The 22,766-nt window shown below is 32.9% G+C and overlaps 1 protein-coding gene across 1 annotated transcript; it reads right to left on the bottom strand.

The window, feature by feature from the left end:
• Positions 1-472: 472 nt before the first annotated feature.
• LOC124372764 (graves disease carrier protein-like) lies at positions 473-22,766 on the bottom strand. Its single transcript, XM_046831174.1, has 6 exons — positions 22,230-22,766; positions 19,948-20,040; positions 12,753-12,886; positions 9,558-9,743; positions 3,937-4,093; positions 473-909 (listed from the first exon to the last, which is right to left on the bottom strand). Exons 1-6 carry the CDS (start codon positions 22,294-22,296, stop codon positions 764-766), a joined length of 783 nt encoding a protein of 260 aa, XP_046687130.1. The 5' UTR covers positions 22,297-22,766; the 3' UTR covers positions 473-763.

Here is a 22,766-nt window from a genome sequence, read left to right as displayed (position 1 = left end):
ATATATGATGTCTCCACGTGGGGCTGTTACACACCTGGACTACAATATATGATGTCTCCACGTGGGGCTGTTACACACCTGAACTACAATATATGATGTCTCCACGTGGGGCTGTTACACACCTGAACTACAATATATGATGTCTCCACGTGGGGCTGTTACACACCTGAACTACAATATATGATGTCTCCACGTGGGGCTGTTACACACCTGGACTACAATATATGATGTCTCCACGTCGGGGCTGTTACAACACCTGAACTACAATATATGATGTCTTCACGTGGGCCTGTTACACACCTGGACTACAATATATGACATCACAACATGGGGCTGTTACACACCTGAACTACAATATATGATGTCTTCACGTGGGGCTGTTACACACCTGAACTACAATTATATGATGTCTCCACGTGGGGCTGTTACACACCTGAACTACAAATATATGATGTCTTCACGTGGGGCTGTTACCCACCTGAACAAAAATATATGACGTCTCCTCATGGGGTTTGTTATACACCTAAACTACAATAGGATTTTTTGCATTCGGAGAACTATTTAAAATTTGTTTTAATCACAATGCATACCATTCAATCAAATATAAATTAATTATTCTCAGTATGACCCTTTTGGTCTGAAATCCAAGGGCCAAACAGGCATGACTAATCAACTTGTGTCCAAATTGGAAACAGGCCTCTAGATTTATAAATTCTACATTTATTTTTGTTCCCTTATATCACTTCAGGTACTAAAACAATACTCACGCAAACTTCTGGGTCTCAGGGCTCATCATAGCCAACTGCATGCGACGACGTGTGACATCCATGGGGTAAGAGAAGCTCTGAGCCACAGCACCAGCTAGTCCCCCACACAGCAGCTTGGCTGGCAGCGACAACACTAGTCCTCCTGGACAGTGCAATCACAAAGTGTATAACAACGTCATCAGTTAAAGGATAACAACAATCCACGCTAGCCTATAATTATAACCACAAATACATTTTAAAAATTCATTAACCCTTTAAATACAGGTTTTCTTTACTATATTCAAGAGTGAAGCTTTTTGTCATTTTGCTATATGCAAGACATTGTCAAAACAGTGAATATTTTGTTTAATAGGCCTAGGCCTAATTTAAAATTACAATTTAGTGGTCCAAGTGTAAAACTAACTAAAAATGTATCAAATACAGTGATGCCAAAGGACTAAAACCGGGTTAAAAGTTACCCTATACATCAAAGTATTCACTTACACTATAGAAGCATTTTTCAGTTAACCATAACTTAATAGTGGTCTAAAACCTGTTTAGGGACATGCATTTGACTTCACTAGATAATGCATTGAATTACTTAATGCCCTGATATACAAAGCTGTTTTGAGTGCTGGAGAGTAAACACAGCGTTTTGTAACAATATTTAGCCTATTCCACTTTTCATACCCATGAATAGCAGCTATATGTTGAAAAGCATGGAGGTTTTCTTTAATGTACATTATTGTAGAAAAAACATACAGGGATGTGAGGGAAAGAATGCCTAACGACCAGTTGCCTAATGATATATGGTTTACAGTGAGTCAAATTTGGCAAATTACAAAATAAGCCTAATGATTTTTTTCTTTAAACAAACAACTTATCACAATAACCAGTTTCCCCTAAGCAGGATATAGATCTTATGAACAATATACCTTTTGAAATATTTGTTGCCACATAATCAATATGACGGTGCCATTTTAAATCACTCTGCAAATATATGCCAAGAAACTCGAGAGGAGGATCACAGCCCTCTCGATTTGAAAGACTTAAAGTAAGGTCTTGTGTTTTTTGAGAGTTTAGATTTTTAATCATTGATTATATTTTAATTGCAAATAAAACTAAAATTAAAATACCTTTAGGGGTCCATAGGTGAACTCAGTCCGACATTACCATCTCGGCCGGTCCACCATGTTTCAAGTAGCCTAACTAATCCACTTCTACAGTTTACCAATGTAAGTAGTGCTTCATACTTTTATAAGCAAAAATTTGGGTATTTTATTGACTCAATAATATATTGCCTGTATAATACAATATACATCTTTATTTTCAAATGACATGTTTCCTAAGCCATGAATTTAATTATGTAGGTATTTAGAACATGACTAATAATTATGATGGTTAATTCCTTAAATTTTGGACTCAGAAAACATTAATTAGGTAAAACGCACGGAAAAATTGTATTTTTCTTTATTTTTAAAATTATTAAAAAAATAAATAACGAATAAAAATTTTATTTTGCATTACTTTAATTTTTACAATGGTGCAAGGTTTTTGCTTGAAAAAAAAACTAAGAGTGTACTATAATTTATTGGTTTATATTTACATGTGTATAAGGAGTATTGAAATATAAGCATATTCACTTGAAATTAATTGGACCTGGTGAGACAAGCCGGTGAGGGAACAAAAAGACCCAAAAAGGTTAAGGTACTTAATTTAAAAGAATACATCTCTTAAAGTATTATTTTTTATTAAACTATTTTTTACTGTTATGTGGAAGCCATTTTTGTTTTCGATAACAGTGTTTCTGTCATTTTTAGAGGTTTGCGGAGTGATGACTACGGTATGTCCAAAGACAACCAATTTAGATAGCTCTTCAATCTAGTCGATACTTATAACAGTAATGTTAATTGATTGATACACTGCACCTATGTACTGCAACAGTAATTTCTCTTTTGAATTCATCAACCCTATAAGTATGAAATAACTACAGTCAGATTCTTAAAAATTCTAGTAGCCATTAGAATGCCTAACTGGTTGAAAAATGTATTAACCTTTCCAGCGTTATTGACGCGGATCCGCGGAGGGCCACTACAAGCTCAAAACATTATTGCCGTGGATCCGCGTTTTTTGCATTCTGTATTTTTTTACTGCTATGTTAGTTGAATATTTTGCTGCAAGATGGTTCTAGTAGTCATGCGACATACAGATGGGGTTGTCCTGCCTTGAATTCTATTACAATGGCAGTGGCAGTGGCTTCTAATTGGCCAAACATTGTCTAGCAGGGCGTGGCCCCGCGCCTTTCACAAAGTCATTGATGGGAGCTCCCATCAAGGCATCTAGCCAGTTAGTGAGAAGCGCCCGGTACACGCACTTGTATTTCGGTTATCGCTAATTTTCTGTTGTGTCCTATTCTTTTTAAAGTAAATTATTAATATTATATACAGCAGTGTCCAGTGTTTTATTTAGTGTTTTTTACCATTATTCGTGTGAATGGCGAATGCAGACGATTCGGAATTTGAAGATTTGGTAATTCTGAGCAATTACTTGGTCAACCCCAAACTTTTTTCATATTTTACTACGGTCATAAGGATGTTATCAGAAAGCAAGAAACATAATCCAAGCCCCGCAAGGCCGTCCTACAGGTTGCCGAGCGATAAGAAGGTTCAAAGTCCACGTGATAACAGTAGCTTGCGGGAGACGCACGGAATGCCAGTTGTGACAGCCTGCCACCAAATAAACACTCTTTGTCTCCTTTTGTATTTTTCTAATTTTATTGGTTTGTAATATAGTATATGTTTATCTGTAAAACTGTGTTTCATTCCCCTACTTACTGAATAAATGATTAAAAAAATTAGTGACAACTATACCACGATATTCTCAAAAGTTAAAAATTAGCCTAGGAAATCCAAAACGGGCTAAACAAATTTTATTTACCGTTAAATAACTCTATTTTGACATACAGAAACAAAAATTAATTTAACTTTACACATTGGAAATTTAAAAAAATTGTAACTTAATCAAAGATCAGGTCCAGTTTTTCATGACGCTTAAAGGGTTAAGTATGCAAATATTCACTGATAATTATTTTAATTAGCTTACCTTCTTCACGATTAAAACATGAAATTGTATATACTAATAAGATTATTGAGTGATAATTTTTATATTTGTTAGCACAGTGTACACAAACCTGTATTCCTTGAGCAGGGAGAGCAAGTGTACTGTGGTACATACTTCATACAGCAATACTTCATCATCTCGAAACAATAAAATGAGAAGCCAGCGTAAGGAATCATGCCACAGATCGTTGGAACAAATCCTCTATATAATGCTCGAAATCCACCTTCCTGAAAATGACAGACGATTAGTGCTAACAAATCATCATTTTTTAATTGCTATAAAAAATTGAGCAAATAAGTCTTACATTAACAGATAAGCTACACACCAGTGGCTCATTTCTCAAACTATATTTTTATAATTATTTTATTACTTTATAATATTTTAGAATCGTTGTCGTTAATCATGTTTGGTATTGTTTCGTAAAGTGCATGATGTTGAATGATAACTGATATCTCATTACACAAAGGGTTATCTAAAAAGTAACAGCTTTGAAATAAAAAGTAAACCAATGAAGATTCAATTATCGTATTATATACATCCAAAAACCACAACTTTTTCTGTTTTTCCACAAAGTCGCCAAATAGATTCAAGCACTCATCATAACTTTAAGATGTTCACGGCAACAGCTTTTTCTAGACTTTTTTATTTGTCGTTGATGTTTTCAATAATAATGGCCAAAATGGTTTTTTTTTGTTTGTTTGTAGACTTCCCAATTTTGAAAAAACAAATTATTTCAATATGTTTTTCAATGTTTCTCCGCGTAATTCAAGGGATATCTAAAAAATTAATATATGTTAAAAATTAAGCAATCGTGCGCCCGACGGGGTAGAGTTTAGAAGTGATAGTCTATCACGTTCCATAAAATCGACAAGTAAGATGTTCTTAGCATCCCAAAAATCTAGCCATGACGTTGCTCTCTGAGACTCAAAGTCCGATGCCCTAGATCGGCTCTCCCATCAACTGTTGTTTTATCTTAGGATTTACGATAGCACATAGCACCACTCGCAGTCTACACACTAGTTAGTAATACGTTGATTTACATCTAATAAAAAGATCAAATGAGTAGTGCTACCGAACAAATAATAAGCTCTTGCTTTGTGCTGTTCAATTTGAACACATTAGTACAATCTGTTGGGTAATTTGTGGAAGTTTAGGGAGGTAAAACTCACACACAGATTAAATATTTGTATAAACTTGCAATATTTTACAAATGCACTGTAAGCTATTTTTAAAAGAAATCGATAACCTTTTCATTCCTTCTGTTCCACAATTCATAATTCACAGTCTACATTTCCTCCCTCTTGCTTGATGTTCTGTGCTGTCCACTTTCCAATGATCCCTTGCTCAAAATGTTATTTTGTCACCAATAATATAGAGATTATAGTTGTTATAATGCCACTATTATTATATACCATAAGTAATAAACTCTCCCACCCAGCCACACATTATTTGATAAATGGTATGTATGCAAATGCATGGTACATATATTATTGTAAAGTAACTAATGTAAAGTTTTTGGAAAGTCCACTGAACTTGGGAAAAAAACTCAGTTTATAAGGAAATGTAATTAAATAAATAAATAAACCAAGATAATTCTAAAATATTGGGAATTCATGATTTATAATACTCTTAATAATATTATTTATCAGAAACATTTCATACACATTAAACTAGAAATTATATAACTAAGTAATTGGAACCTTTTAAAATTCACATTCACTAAAAACAAATTAGAAAAGTCTTAGCTACATCTGTTATTTATTGTTCTGCCATATTAGTAACTAAATAAATCTCAATTATTATAAATATTAATATTTATAACCTCAAATAGCTGTATCTTTACGAAAAGATAGATTGTAATTTATTGTATTCTGTATATTTCACATTGTAAACAAACATATTTAAATGTTTGAAATATATAACTTGTATAATGTATATATGTGGTTATTAAATTCTAATTGGTATTAACGCATTTTTCAAGCAATTTCACTAAAAGACTTTCAAATATATGTTTTACTGTATGTTGTTTCCTCCTTTATTCTCATAACCACTGCACATATGAAAACATGTTTACGGCAACCACAGCGACACTGTTGCTAATGCATCAACATGTTTGTTGTTTTTCTGGTAGCTAACTCACTCTTTTGGTGCCTTATGCAATCAGAAGATCATTATATTTTTCCCTGCTATCTACTGGACTAATATTTTCTTGTGGTCTAAAGTTGAATCAAGAATCAAGAATCTTTATTGTCATCCCACATAACAATGTATTGACAACGTCAGAATAGCACTAGTGGGCCTAAATAAATATATAAATATGACCAAACATATAGGAGCACATAAATAAATTAAAAATTTAAATTTAAATTTAAAATTCAAAATTAAAATTTAACATCAAAAATTAAATTAAAATTTAAAATAGCCTACAACAAAACAGTTTATAAAATCACATGGCACATAAAAATCAACATAGCAAAATTTACATTAAAATGCAATCACTTATACTACAGGAATAGAAATTCTTCTACAGAATAAAAAGCTTTTTCTTTTAACAATTTAGTCATTGAATTCTTAAAATCTTTACATGAAATGTCTCTTACAACTAATGGTAACTTATTAAAGAGTTTTACGCCTAAATAAAGATCTGCACCGTGTGTTTTAGATAGTCTAGCAAACGTCTGTTCAATAGAATGTTGGTTTCTAGTATAATGATTGTGGACTGAGCTTCTTAAATTAAATAATTCTAAGTTTTCTTTTACATACGAATAAAATTTGTAAGATAAAAATTGAAGGAAGCGTAAGTATATCATATTCTATAAAATATGGTTTACAGGTGTCACTATAGCTAATATTAAAAATTGTACGCACAGCCCTCTTTTGGCACAAGAAAACCTCTTTAGCACCACTAGATCCACCCCAGAGAAGGGTGCCATACAGAAGGTGAGAGTGGAAAAAGAGCAAAATAAAGCCTTTAAAACTAAATTACAACTAGTACAAAAGTTTAAGTTTCTTAAGTAAAAAGATAACTCTACATAGACGAGCACACAAGGCATCAGTATGTGCTCTCCATGTAAAGCCTTGAGTCAAGATGGAGACCTAGTAACTTAACAGACTTATTTACAGAGTTGACACCTAGGTTAAATATTATATTCCTCTGACTTATTTATCCTCATTAACTCTTAGACTATTTTGGAGTAAACCAAAGGTAGGATCTCTCTTTCATATAGTCTATCATAACAAGATTAAGCTCAGGAAGTTTACTAGAACACATCAAAGTAGTGTCGTCAGCATATAAGATACTCTTGTTTGGTAGAAATGTTGGGAGGTCATTAATGAAGACGACGAACAAAAAGGGGCCCAGGACAGAGCCCTGGGGGAACCCCCCTAGTCACTCTCTTGAGATCAGAGTTCTGGCCACTTAGTTTGACAAACTGGTACCTATCAGACAAGTAAGAACTAAAAAGAGATAGTTCAACATCTCCGAGTCCATAATGTTAAGCTTTTTCAATGAGTTCTGAGTGAGGTACAATGTCAAAAGCTTTACTAAGGTCCAACAATAAAGTGCATATCTCTTCTTTGTTTTCAAAAACCCGTTAATAATATAGGAGACAATGTTTTCTACAGCCTTAACAGTGGAGAGGTTTTGTCTAAAACCAAATTGCTTCCTCCGATGAGAGTAAGCAATTCTGCTCAAAATAATGTTCAACCTGGAATTTAACAATGCTTTCGATTATCTTGGACACAACAGGCACCAAAGCAATTGGTCGGTAGTTATTAACATTTAATTTATCACCTTTTTTGTATATCGGCACAGTTACAGTTGTTTTTAAACATCTAGGATAAAACACCAACACTGAGCATCCAATTAATAAGAATTGTCAAGGGATAAAAAAATTTCCTTTGTAACTTTCTTTAAAACAAAATTGGATAATCCAAAGACATCTTCAGACTTAGAGTTACTTAGCCTACATACAGTGTTTATGAATATCAACAGGGTTAACATAACTCCACTTAAAAGGCAATACCTGAGGACTCTTGATGGTTGATTTTAATATCTCTATGGCACTAGCTGTATTTACATTATCATTACTACTATTTACATTATTACATATATTGACAAAATGGTTATTGAAGTCATCGGCAGAAAAGGGAAGTTTAGACTGACAATTGTTTTTTTAAAACTACGCCCAGTTTCAGCATTGATGACATTCCAAGCCGCTTTGCAAGGGTTTACGAGATTCTAGTATGTATTTATCATTGGCATTCCTTTTTGCAATATCAATCTGTTCTTTATAAAACTTCTTGATTCTCCTATGATTTTTGTAACAGGCTAGGATCATTTTTGCTTTTTTTGATGGCTTAAATCTAGCAATAGCCTAAGTTTTCCTAAGAAAGGGGTATACCAGTTTTTGGCACGCCTAGGCCTAGAAATAGTTTTAGTTTTAGTTGCATACTGACTCCATTAGGTGATCGGTTGGTGCCAAACTGCTATGTCTTTGCTACTGTGTTATTATACTCTAAGTATAAAAAACAAACATATTCCTGAATAGTTATAGATAAAATTTAATTAATAGAGCCTTTATATAATGAAAATAGTATCAAATCTGTTTAATGCATTAACCCAATTATGCACTTAACCCTTCCCACCCCGTAGACGGATATATTAGAATGGTAGACTTTGACCAAAACGCCAAATACAATTATATCCAATATTATAGATTATGTCTCTTGGAAAGTTTTTTTTTAGTTCGTCAAAGGTCTTTGAAATGCCGGGTGTACGCTCTGTGCTTATCGCGGTTGCCAAGGAAGTATTTATAAACAACTTTCACTCAATGGCAGGGGGACGGGAGCGCCCTTTGTCTAACTCCGACCACCTGCTCGTCAGTTCTGCATCTACTACAGAGCCATAAACAAACACAATTTCCGTGACGTGTATTAATGCTTTCTCGGTTGAAACGCTTGCACACGCATCTACTACGTATCTCGTTATTATTCTTCGTGTGGTAGTGTTGTGATTAGTTTGAAATATTTATCTTGTTTTATAATAAAATGTAATAAAACTTTTCAGTTTAGTTACATTTTACAATTAAATTAAAATTTATTTGAACCAAACAGTTTTTTAAACAGTTGTTTTTATTTTTATCATTATATACACTAATTTTAAGTAAAATGTCCTGTTTGATACTTTTTTTAACGTTTTATAATTTAGTTATGATAAAAATTAGCTTTGAAATTCTCTTTATTGACAAAAGAGAATTTCAAAGCTAATTTTGAACTTAAAAAAATAAAATATTTTTACTTGTCTTGGCATTGTAGGAAAGTTAATGGATTTATTAGTAGTGCGAAGGGTTAACTTGGCTATCAGAAACCACCTGTTAAGGGGTTAAAAATCTTAAAAGTATTAAACTTCATTAAGTTGGGGTGTTTAAGTTTCTTGCTCAATAGTCCTAAAGCGAACTTAGTTTCAGTCCCCTGTATTAAAAATAATAATTTCAAGACAGAATATTGAATATTTTATGACAATCTAATGCACATCATTTACAGAGAAGAACAATAAAAAACAGCCAATACTTGTAATTATATTCTTGGATTGTAACATCACTGGCTTACCAATACATAGTTTTCCTTTTTACTTAAAACAATTACGTCTATGACAATAGGAAATGGGGAGAAGTGATTAAACACAGTTACCTGCTGGTACATGCAGAGACCTGTATGGACGATGCCTGTGTAGACATGTTCACCAGCGACCTGGAACGCCAGCCTGGCTCTGATGGTGTCCAGTGGATACGTGAACAGTACTGCTGTCACACCTGCACTAGATCCAGCTAGAAACTTGCCGATGTGGGAGTTGGGCCCCAGCAACACAGCGCTCCACTGTACAACCAGCAGCACATAAAATATACATTCTACAACAATATGTGTCCAGGGGATACGTGAACAGTACTGCTGTCACACCTGCGCCAGATCCAGCTAGAAACTTGCCGATGTGGGAGTTGGGCCCCAGCAACACAGCGCTCCACTGTACAACCAGCAGCACATTAAATATAGATTCTACAACAATATGTGTCCATATTGTTTCTGATATACAAGTGTATAATAGAACTCGTTGTTTCTTATATAGAAGTGTATAATCAAACTCAGCGTTTCTTACATAGAAATGTATAATCGAACTCAGCGTTTCTGATATAGAAGTGTATAATCGAACTCAACGTTTCTTATATAGAAATGTATAATCAGCGTATCTGATATAGAAGTGTATAATCAAACTCAGTGTTTCTTATATAGAAGTGTATAATTGAATTCAGCGTTTCTTATATAGAAATGTATAATCGAACTCAGCGTTTCTGATATAGAAATGTATAATCGAACTTGGAGTTTCTGATATACAAGTGTATAATCGAACTTGGAGTTTCTGATATAGAAGTGTATAATCGAACTCAGCGTTTCTTATATAGAAGTGTATAATTGAATTCAGCGTTTCTTATATAGAAATGTATAATCGAACTCAGCGTTTCTGATATACAAGTGTATAATCGAACTTGGAGTTTCTGATATACAAGTGTATAATCAATCTCAGTGTTCAGTGTTTCTGATATACAAGTGTATAATCGAACTCAGTGTTTCTGATATGGAAGTGTATCAGTTTTTGAAAGAACCGTGTATCGTAGATTAGTCAAACATCTAGTTGTAAATAATCTCTATGACAAAAAACAACATGAGTTAAAAAAATAAGCCTACTATAACTGGATTGGTATGGTACACTGAATCAATAATCTAGTCAAAACAAAAACGAAAGTGTAATAGAAAGAGCTTAATGACTAGACTGCTGTATTTAAACTGCATGTAATACTTTATTGCAATACGTCCAACAACAATAGTAAATTATTTTGAAAAAGATAAGAATTGTAAATTAAATCAATATGTAGTATCAGAAAGGAATACTATGTGTGAAATTACCATTGTTTTCCATCTAAGATAACTAAAACTAAATAATTATTTCCAATAACTTAAGATTATTAAATGATTTTCCTGAAACCAATACTCTATCTCTTGGCTACTTATTTTTTTCAAGAATACATAAATTTTGTAAGCACACAACCAAGTTTTTGACCCTACTGGACTGAAGCAATGCCTTTGGCAATTGGCAATACCAGCTCCAGCAGAGAGAAGTGCAGGAGGTTTTAGTGGGTAACCCTAGGCAGACAATTAAAGAAGACACAACTAAAAACTAAAGAGTCCCACACACAGCTTGCAGATTTCATACAGCCCCTATGGTGTGTAAAGCAATTCCTCCTGAAAGAAAAAAAAGAACAAGTTTTTGTGAAGCTGACAGAGGAATTTTCCTTATGAAAGAAATCAATCATCAGGCACATTATTTTGGAGGTGGTAGAAATGCAAGGTTATCAAAAAAGTTAAAAGTTTCAAACAACTATATTTTTCCAGGCTATTTGCATTTTATCTCGACACATTTAAAAACCAACCTTCAGACAGCAAATAAAAGTTAAATTAGTGTCAACCAACCATATAACGACCGACTACTATTTGACTAAAAATGGTCACTTTTAGTCTCTTTGGTAGTTTGTATGAGATTAATAAACTATTAATTACATTTCTGACAGTTGCTTTTAAGTATGTGAAACTACAAAATTTGAACTAAGAAACATCTATCATTCAATATTATCAACCATTCTGAAAGTCTCCCATTCTAATCTCCACCAAAATGGAGTGCGGGTGATAATCTATCTCTTTCTATAGAAAATTCCTTCGATAATTTAACCCTCAGAGTGCCAAAGTCCGATTTTACCGGACGTTCAGGAAATAAGATCGCTAAAAATCAAAACCTTATATTTTTAAACTAATATCATATTAAATTGTTCATAAAGAACTATTCTTTTAAAAATAAATTGTTACAGTTCACTTCCGATCTATTGACTTTAACGAAAATCAATCTAGAAGGCACTGACATCACTGTCAACAGGTTGTGACGCATATTTCTCAGTTACTTAAAAGTTGTATAATCACTCATTATTGAAGATAATGCTATGAATTTTTCAAGATTTATAGACAATTTAATATTGTCTTGTCCAGTGATATGGTCAAAGACAATATGGATATGATTTGGTTAAAAAATTAAATTGATAATAAATAAATTCAGAAATGTTTTAGGTATTAGGTAAGTCCATTTTTGGTGTTCCTAAATTTAATTTTATAGTAACTTTGTTATTTTATGTTAGTTAGGCAGAGTTTTCAGGGAAAAATAAAAAAAATATGTTGATAGCTTATTAAATAATTAAACTGTAATTTTTTACTGAAACCTTGCAAAATGCATTGAAAAGGGCTGGCACTTTTAGGTGCACCCACTAGAAAAATATCTGGCACTTTTCAGTACACCCACTCAATAAATACTTGGCACTAAAATGGAAAACTAGCTTGTGTGCTTGTACAATACTAACTGACTCTCTGGTCCTACACTATAACACTAAATTAGTAATAATAGAAATGTTTTACGCAATGTTAGATAGTCAGAGACTCGTGGTGACAGTTGCACCATAGTAACACTCTTGCGAAAAAATCAACATATTGTTATTTAAATTTTAGATTGTTTTTCAGTTAATTGTTTGAAATAATCAGGAAACAATTTTAGAAACAAAATTAATTACTTTGCTATATGCAATCAGAAGCAGATGCACTCAAAAGCCGCAGTAAGAATGTCAATTCTGTTTAAAAAAAAAAGTAAAGCCATTTCAGCTCGGTTATGTAAAAGGTGTTGTGTTCGTTAAGTTTGCATGAGTTCAATTCTCGTGTACTATTGCTTAATCCACTCAATCAAAGAATTTCATACAGTGAGGTGTTCAATACAAGTAAAAACTATAAACCACAAACCTTTTTATACAGCTCAAAGGTAGTAAACTGAGTAGCTGCGTATGGAAATATTCTGACCATCTGAGCTCCATTTCCTTTGTACAGAGCAAAGAACTTCTCACGTTTGATGATTTCTTTCAACCCAGAAAATACTCCTGAAAAAATGTTAAGACAGTTAGCCAAAACTCACCTTCAAATAAGCATATGTTTAATATAAAGTGTTTCAAATATAATTAATGTCTGGTCATTTCAGGCTGTGTTCTAGTGGTTAAAATAATAATATATGTGCTCGGAAATCCATCCCTGTAAGCTACAACAACCCTTCAAATTTAGTCAAAAATTAGTATCTCTCCCTTCCCCTTATAAATCAACATATATTAATACAATCACTGATAACACTATAAAAACACTAGCATTTTCCAGATCAAGGCAATGGTATACTCCTATAGGCAAAAGGATAACATATACTCCTAACCATCAACACCATCAAACTCTTACTGTTGGCCACTCTATTGTAGGAATGCCTAGTTTCAATATCAATAATTTCAAGAATGGTGCACTATAGCAACACTTTGTAAGAGATTAGCCTATCTAACTTTTTTCTACTTTTAAGAACTATGAGAAAATGTGACTTGTACTCTGCCCCTAAAATAAATTTCTTCTGTAATATTAAAAACTCTCTCTAAAATACCCCCAAATTATTTTCCACTATAATCTAAAGTCTTCCTGGAAAATTCTAGGATGACAAATATATTGATAATAAGTGAATACTTTTAATTTGGTTAGACACAATTTGCTCAAATACAAAAATGTCTTATTTTGATCTCTAGAAATATACCGTGAAACTCCCTGACACACATTTTTGGCCAGCCTGTATATTTAAGAAACTAGTTTACAAGGTCTTGATAAAAGTTCATTTCAACTCTGATGTTTTACAAGTCAATATTTAAACAGATATTCGATATTCTGAACAGAAGAACAAGTTATTCATATTTTTGTAAGACAAAATCAAAATTGATTTGGCAATAGAAATCAATTATAATCCGTGATAATTGATAGGAATTAAGGCAAAACCACTTAATAAAATTAAATGAAGAGGAGCCAGACTGTTAAAACAAATTAAACATCACTGATAATTACAGGATATGAGTGGAATAAATTTCTAAATGTATTGAAACATACATTTTTTATAAATTGATGACTTTAAAATTCACCTACAGAAATAACTACAAACATTTGAAAAACTACTAATTGTGTTTAAATCTGGTTCAAATAAGCGTTTCACTCTTTAAATAACATTTTGGAAAGATGTTTTCGAAACTACACATTACACATATTCTTGTAGTCTAGATACACACACTAGATACATGTAGTCTAGAGACAATCGGAAAGTGTTTAGTAGGTAAAAATAATGAACTGACATTATGTTCACTATGTTTGCCAAATGACTTCCTTATCATTCAATAATAATTGTCGTCCATGCCATTGCAACTTCCAACATTTCTGAACATAAACTGGGTCAAAAGGTCAATCTTACCATTAACCTCAATAATAAATTGTCATGATATCCATTAGAGACACAGATATCTCTATGTTTCAATAACTATACCACTACACTTCCAAAATTACTGACGAGTTTTTTTCAGAATCAGTAAGACACTCTTTAATAATAAGCATGATTTCTCACCAAATTACCAGTCAGACTCTCGTCAAAGACCTTCACAAATCTTTTTTCATACCCAGGTCAACCTAAATTACGAATAAGTTTTAATCATATGTATGACTCAGATATACAGCATACAAAAATCCAATTAACAAGTAGCTTCTTATACATCCCAAATTTTATGTTATTAAAATCAGTTAATGGTCTCTGCAATTTCCTAATCAAAATTTGCATTATATAATGAGAATAAATTGATGTGAAGCTTTTTGTTAATCTGTCTGTTACAATATTTACTAAAACCGTACTCCGAGTTCCATACCAATGGTTAGTTTGTCTAAAATTTGTGTTATTATTCTTATACATATATAAAACCATTGTTTTTACATAAAGCTAAAAAATTCCATATTATCAAAAAGTGCAGATGATGAATAACGGTTACCTTTACATAGGGCAGCCTTAAGAATGTCCCTTTGAACAACATTTATAGGTTCTAATACTAATTTATATGCACCTCCAAGCTATGATACTGGCCAGTAATAACGATTGACAATAAGCAAAATAAGCAAGTTTCAATTCATTAAAATTTAAAATTTCACGAAGTTGCCTACATACAAAAATAAATTTTCTTATTTTGTTTTTCATGTGATCTATATATGTATCTATTGCCCAATGCGTCCATTTATCAAACATTTTCCTAGATATTTATATGAATCGACACTGCATAATTATAATGTCACAACCACATGTTTCATTCGTAATACTGCCACAGGAATGAAGTCTTAGACTATTGTCATTATAATGATTACTGGCTCGTAGTAAAGTTTTTAGTAATTTTGTTTTGGAAACATTTAAAGATAATAAATTTTGATGAAACCATTTTTTTACTACGGATAAGCCTTGTAATGCCTTAGTTTTAACTTGTCTACAATTCTTCATTTCGTACAGTACAGCAGAATCATCTGCAAAAAAAAACAACTCACCTTCCATATGAAGATTGGCAAGATTGTTAATATAAATCAAGAAAAGAATAGGAACGTGTATACTTCCTGAATAACTCTGTAATCTACTTGCTGTTCACTATTTTTTGCTCCACAGATATTTAAACATAAATGGAAAACAACGTAGGGGCTGATTCTCCTGGTCCAATGAAATAATATGTTTCACAACTAGTGAGAAAAATAAAGTTTTTTAAAGCACAGACAAGCACTGTAAAGACATATTTGTTCAGCAAATTTTGAACACTATTTTTTACGATAATGTATTATAAAATAAGTACTATGATTAGTAACATTATTTAATTATTTTTTCAAAACACATTGGCACACATAATTTTCTAATGATATTGCAGGATTTAAATGAGCATTCTTCATCAGTAAAATTTATGCTTGAATTGGTTTTGTTATTCTTAACAAATACCTTCAGAAAACTGCCATTGTCCTTTACAGTATCTATACTTAGATAAATTTAAAACTTTATATTTTCTACATGCTCAGAAAACATCAAAACATAGGATGACGTTTTATAACAAATACTCATTACATTATTTCTTTAATTTTTTATAGAACACAATGGAACTAACAGCTGATTGTTCGCCACTCACTAGAATGCCATATCCTGATGGTAGGGTGAGTGCACCAGTGAATGACCACCCCCAGTGAATGACCGTTTTTCATAAAAAAAAAATAATATTAAGGAAAACAGAGCATCCTGACCAATCACAACTAATATTAAAAACATCTGTGGTCATTCTCTAGACTGCATCCAGTTCCACAACATTTTGGAGGGAAAGCAGTGGTTGATTTATTTGATAGTTAGTAGCAGTGTCTTCGACTTCCACTAATCACTACACCAGCAATAAGAATCCCGTATGTCAGGTAAGTGTTGACATCATTTATTGTAGACAACTCAGAAGTTTTGTTATGTTTGTAGCTATTTATATTGTTATTCAAAGCCTATACTTCGGTCTGAAAGTGATTTTACCAAGATAACCTCAAACCTTTTACGTGAAAAAAGGTGGTCATATACTAAATCGGATCCCTAGGAATAACCAATGAATGACCATTTCGGTCATTCACTGGATTCAAGTTATTATTTTTTTTCTGAAGTGAGCTGTTTATTATAGAATGCTCAATAGCAGCAGACTTTTACCAATTTAGCTGGAAAATGCCTTAGTCATCTTCTTCCAGTAAATGACCGGGGGTTAAAGTTGGTGGTCATTTATGGGATCAGAATCGGTCATTTACTGGCAACAGTAAAATAAAATAATTCAAGTTGATTATATCTTAACTCCAATTTTAATTTAGCTTTGCTTTTCAGAGTCATGGCTGAAGCAGAGAACAACAACGCTTCTGGAAATGAGGAAAATAACTCAAAAAAGGTCGTATGTAAGGTTTAAATACAGCTTATAAACCCTAAAAAAGCCATCCAAGAGGTAAAGGCTGGACGGATTTCTGCAAACAAAGCTTCTAAACTGTAATGGTGTTCCCAAAGGAACACTAATTTCAAAATTACATTCTGATGCACCAATTCAAAGGAAAATGGGCCCTCCTTCAGTTCTGTCAGTCGAAGAAGAAGGAAAGCTGGAAGACTGGATTTTGGCTAAAGCCAAACTTGGTTTTCCAATGCATGCTGACGAAGTCATGGACACTGTGCAGAAAATAGTAAAAGACGAGGGTAGAGAAACTCCATTTAGTGACGGCCGGCCAGGAAAGAAATGGCTAGAACTTTTTTTGAAAAGACACCCCAACATTGCAAAGAAAAATACGGAAATTATATCAAAGGCAAGAGCCTCTGTAACGGAACCACAGATAAGAGAGTGGTTTCTGAATTGAAGAACTACTTAAAAGATGTCAAAATGCAGAAGATATTTTAAATGATCCAACCAGGATTTTTAATTTGGATGAAACAGGTATGTGTACCTGGCCCAAAATCAGGTAAAGTTCTTGGGCCAAAAAGCTATAAAAACTTCTACGAAATATCTCCTGGGCCAGAAAAAGAGTGCATAACAGTTTTATGCACATTTTCTGCAGCAGGCAAGGTAGTTCAGCCTTTGATTGTGTATCCTTTCAAAAGGATGCCACGTGATATAGTTGACTCTGTCCCTCCCCACATTTTCTATAGGGAGGAGTGATTCAGGTTGCATGGTCAGTGGTACTTTTTATGAGTACATGGCCAATTCATTGTATCCATGGCTGGTTGATTCTAAAGTACAGCTACCTGTCTTGGTGTTTTTGGATGGCCATAAGTCACACATCAATTTGGAGCTTTTTAACTTCTGTGTTGAAAAACAGATTTTTATTTTCTGTTTGTTACCAAATGCTACTCACATACTGCAACCTTGCGATGTAGCAATCTTCAAGCCTTTGAAAAACGCATGGGAAAAAAATTAATCAGGAAATATAAACAAGAAACCACTAAATCAGTTTCGAAAGTAAACTTCGCTCCTCTGTTTGCTGAGGCATTTCAGGCGATCACACAATCTACAATTCAGCATGGTTTCAATGCGTGTGGCCTTTATCCATGTGATCCTAATTCGGTAGATTACTCTAAATGTATTTCTAAAAGAAGAGAGGAACTGGTTAACTCAATGTGAAAACAACTCTCCATTCTGATAATGATTATAAAGTTGCACTTCGATTTCTTGAATATGAGATGGCTCCAAGACTTACAGAAGTCTTCCAAGAGATACATATTAGGGAAGGCAGCCCTGCAGAGACTGAGAATTTACATTTCTATGGTATTTGGAAAACGATTAAAAATAAAACACAAACTACAAGCAAAGATGTAATTCAGGAACCTGAAATTCAAAAAGGAGTCGATTTGGAGAAAGATGCTGAAGAAATACATAAAGAAATAGAAATTGAAAATGGATTAGAAGAAGTGGTGAAGGAAGTCTTAAAAAGAAACATCATCAGAAACTGAGAAAGTGCAAATCATACATGACGAGAGTGAAAGAAATGCAACAGAGCTATCTTCTGGTAATTCAACAGATATTTCAAGTATGTTGATTCCTATTGATGCCATCGTGTTGGATGACATGGACTATGGCTTTTTGAAGATACAGAAATAATTCAGAATTCCCAGCCCATGAATTACCTGTGGCGAATTGAAGTAGTGGGGGTGGAGACTAATTTGAATTATGATCTTCTATCAAATGAAACCGTGATTGACTGTGTAAATTTCCACAACTAAGCACAAGCTTTGCTTCTGATCAAGTCCTAAAAGTAAATAACTTACAACTACAAACATACTTGGAAAAAGAAACTAGGCCCATAGATGTTTTTCAACAACATTTACATTGGCCTAAAATTGAAACAAGAGGGAAAAAAAGAACTCTTGAAAAAGCCCCCTATGCTATGACATCTACTGGCTGGAAAAAAGAATATTATTTGAAGAAAGAAACAATTAAAATAGAAAAAGAAGAGTCTGTAAAGAATAGAAAAAATGACAGAGAACTAAAAAAACTAGCTTTAAAAAATACTAAGGTAGAAAAAACCAAAAAAAGGTGAACGAAAAAGTTGTTAAAAAAAATACTTTCAAAGAAATCGACAACAGGGGAAAGAAAACTTGATCTTCAAGCCTTCAATAGGTAATGGACCAGATCCTGATTTTCTAGTGAATGACTACGTCATAGTGAAGTGTGTGTTGACAGATCAGTACTTCCCTGGACAAATTGTGGATAAAAGTGAACTTTCTTACACAATAAGGCGTTGGGTTAGGATTGGTCCGATCTCAGAGGTGGTTTTGTCCTCCTAATAGAGATATGACATGTAAAAAAGAAATGGAATATATCATCAAGAAGATGAGTCCACCAACTGAGACTGCAGATAAAAGGACTATACTTAATTCCTGAAATGAAACAATTTTTAACAATTAAACCAAATTATTAAATGTCAAAATCAATTTCTACAATCTTCTGTTAAAACAATGTTAGACAATACTTTGTACTTATGGAAATAAAAAGATTTTGATTTTTCTGATTTTTGTAAAATTTATTAATAACATTTTTAATTTAAAACTTGCCTAATAGCCTACTCATTTAGCCTATTATTTCCTTATTCTATCAGCCCCAGCGTATGACCGCTAATACCATTCAATGGCCGCTCATGCAATAGTAATGTTTACCAATAAATGACCGGTCATTTACTGGTGCTCCATTAGTCATTTATTGGTGCTGAGCAGTCATTTCACTAGGTGACTGAAATTTGTACGTAAAATGTTATTTACATATATTATAAGTATTACCAAAACACTTTTAAAGTATATATACTCTGCAAAATAAACAGTAAGCAACAATCGTACCATTCCCTGATTTTTATATAGTCTCATACATGAATCACAGAATATGTTTTATAAAATACTCTCTTAAACGGTCATTCACTGGTGCACTCACCCTACTGTGAAAATGTTACATTCTGATTGATGTTAACCAGTGGCATTTTAAGAGTTTTAAAACTAGCAAAGTATTAACTAGAACCAACTGTGTGGTAGCCTTAGATTAAACTCACACATGAAATCAATCCATAAAATTATACACGTTAAATAAAACCTTACCTAAATGTTTGTAATGTGCACTGTGAGCCTGCAAGAGTATCTTGATTCTATCCAAGGGTGCCACAGTCGTCTTGGAAAACATTCCTGCAACACCTGAAAAAGAACAGTATGATTTTTAATATAAAAAATATATACAAGTTAAATAATTATTTAGAGCAAGCAAATATAAAAGAGGAAATAATTCCCCATACAGTGAAGCATTATATAATTAAGAATGATTCAGAAGCCAAATCAATTACGAATTTTGGATAGAATGATGTGTCCTCCTCTTTCTGATCCTAGCTGCTGCAGCAGGACGCTGGAATCCTTATTTTATTGAGATATAATTATAATTTGAAGTCATTCATAATTATAATTTTAAGTTTTTCAGGTATTTTGGGATTATACCGACCACACCCAGACATGAATCGTTATTTGACATTTTGCTTCTACTGATTACTAGATTAGCGTAGAACAATATTTCGTCAATATAAAACAGGAATTGTCTTATCGCAAACCCCTCCCCATCCTCGGACAGAGGTCAAAGTCGAGCGGTCTAGTAGATAACGTGATTGCAGAGTCTCGCCGCCCGTTCAGCTGGTGCGTCGCTTTGTTGTACTTCCGTGTATTACCCCTACATTTCCCAAACACAAAAATTCAACAAAAACAAACATTACTAAACAAAAACTAAACTCTTTATTGAAAAAAAAACACACAAAACTTGTTTTTATTCTTGATCACACTCCGCCACCCAAAATGCGAGTGCCTCCGGCCATCAGCGCGGACTTCGGCAGCACCTTTGGTGCTTTGTTGATTGATGGAATGTTAGTTCTGTTACTCAATTACATCGTTTTATAACGTTCTAACTTCATACTGGTGTGGTCGGTATAATCCCAAAGTACCGTTTTTCAAAACCCATGTAACATAAAAATAACATACACAATCATTAGAGAAAACTATAAAAATTATGGGCAAGATTTACAATTCAACCGATTTGAAGCTTATGTATAACACTCACAATTGGGTCAATATCATACACTGTGGGAGATCTGCATTAGTAAGAAAAAGTCAAAGTTTCTATGGTGTCCTTTTAGGATTGAAATGTTAGATAATTGGTAAATAGAACAGGAAAACTATTTAGTATCAAACTGAAAAATGTAAGTTAGCTCTGTTATTCTAAAATTATATAAAAACAATAATTATCTATTCTGAAACTAGAAAAATTAGGACATTTTTGGTTATCTTGGAAGATTTTTGTAATATTAAAAAATGGGTTGTTTTAATATGAATGTTGAGCTTAGCTCCAGTACACCTTTCTCTTAGTGCAGTGTCTGAAATCTGATATTTTTACAGACTTGACTCCTGGAATATGTAGCCATGTTTTTCTGAAGAGATCGAAAACGTTGATGGTAAAGAAGCTCAAAATGAAGAATTTACATTGTTTTGACATCAGAGGCACCTACATTACAAAATATACTGTATAATCCATGTGAAGTGGCTTTCTCATTGTCTCATCAGGTGCACAATTGAGTGCACTACAATGTTACTGGCTGGTTCACACCCGAGGAAGACACTATTATAGGTAAAAGAGCTAAAGTTAGAACATAAAAGTTAGGCTTTAAATCAAAATAGACTTAAATCACCATGGAGCGATTGATTTAATAGGCTGCAGTATAACAAGCGGCCACCACTACCATAGAATCATGATTATATCAATTAGAAATATCAAAACTATCGAATTCAATATTTGACCAGTACATATTCATAATTAATCATAGGTTTATCCTCTAAAATACTAAAATGTAAAGTAAATGTTAGGTACATTATTTTGTTTGTTTACATTTTATAAATAAGTTATAGATAGCATTGATAGTTTTTTATTTGGGTATATAGTTGATTTATTAATTTTTTAAGATTTAAAATCAGCACAAATAGGCCTATATTGTTATTTGAAATAACTATTTTATAATTTGATTTGCCATTTTGTTTTCAGTATTTTGAGATAGTCATGAATATCATGGATTTGATACTATTAAATAATGAGCCTATTTGATAATCAGGATTTGATGTTGGTGGTGGCCGCTTATTATAGTGCAGCAGCCGATTAATAAATTAGTTATTTCAATTTGGAGAGATTTTACATAAAGTGGAGGATTAAAATGTACCCAAGATGGGAGTTTCCAACCTCAAATACTGTAATAGACTATTTTTCACATTAAGCCTTGTAAGGATTGTAGAGCATGCTAGCAATATAAGCATACATTTAGTGACTAAAATTCTTGAATTTTAATATAATTACTTACCACCTGCCAGAAGAGACTTCAACACAAATTCAAATTTTACACTTTTTTCTTCTGTCCTAAGAGTCATTGTAAATTGCTAATTAGAAGAACAAATATATTTCAATCAATCAAACTATAAAATTGTTGTGCAAACCAAAGGAATGTTTATTTTTTGTAACAAGAGACTCTATTCACCTGAATTTCATCTTCCAGTCTACACTTTCTCTCAATGTCATATCACACACAACATGAACTTTCACCTGAAGCAGGAACATCCTCTGACATGACAACAGTTTTCACGTCGTTGAAGTAGGCCTTTCAAGTCTACTTTCTCCTGACGATCCTCTCTAATTGTTTTATGGTTTCTACTTTTGGTTATGATCTTTTATAATCTTTTTCTCTGTTGCGTTTTTAACTTTCAGTTTTTCTTTCTCACTATGTTGCGAAGTTGCATTATCTGTCAATAATCAAAAGTTATGTTGTGTAGTCTGTAGTCCAGCTGTGATTGACATTGACATTGATATTTGATAATATAGGCAACGGTCATAGATTAATGAA

The sequence above is a fragment of the Homalodisca vitripennis genome, unplaced genomic scaffold, assembly GCF_021130785.1.
Source record: "Homalodisca vitripennis isolate AUS2020 unplaced genomic scaffold, UT_GWSS_2.1 ScUCBcl_3961;HRSCAF=9814, whole genome shotgun sequence".
NCBI classification, from domain to species: Eukaryota; Metazoa; Arthropoda; class Insecta; order Hemiptera; family Cicadellidae; genus Homalodisca; species Homalodisca vitripennis.
Note: the sequence above shows the minus strand (reverse complement) of the source record. Positions and strands in the feature narration are given on the sequence as shown.

What these genes read in the sequence shown, in the direction of transcription:
- LOC124372764 (XM_046831174.1), bottom strand. Translation starts at nt 22,296, where the DNA reads ATGACTCTTAGGACAGAAGAAAAAAGTGTAAAATTTGAATTTGTGTTG. An exon ending in GTCTCTGCATGTACCAGCAG is followed by an intron (nt 4,094 to 9,557) that starts GTAACTGTGTTT and finishes TGTCATTTTCAG; the next exon opens with GAAGGTGGATTTCGAGCATT. An exon ending in TCCCTGCTCAAGGAATACAG is followed by an intron (nt 910 to 3,936) that starts GTTTGTGTACAC and finishes TGCACTGTCCAG; the next exon opens with GAGGACTAGTGTTGTCGCTG.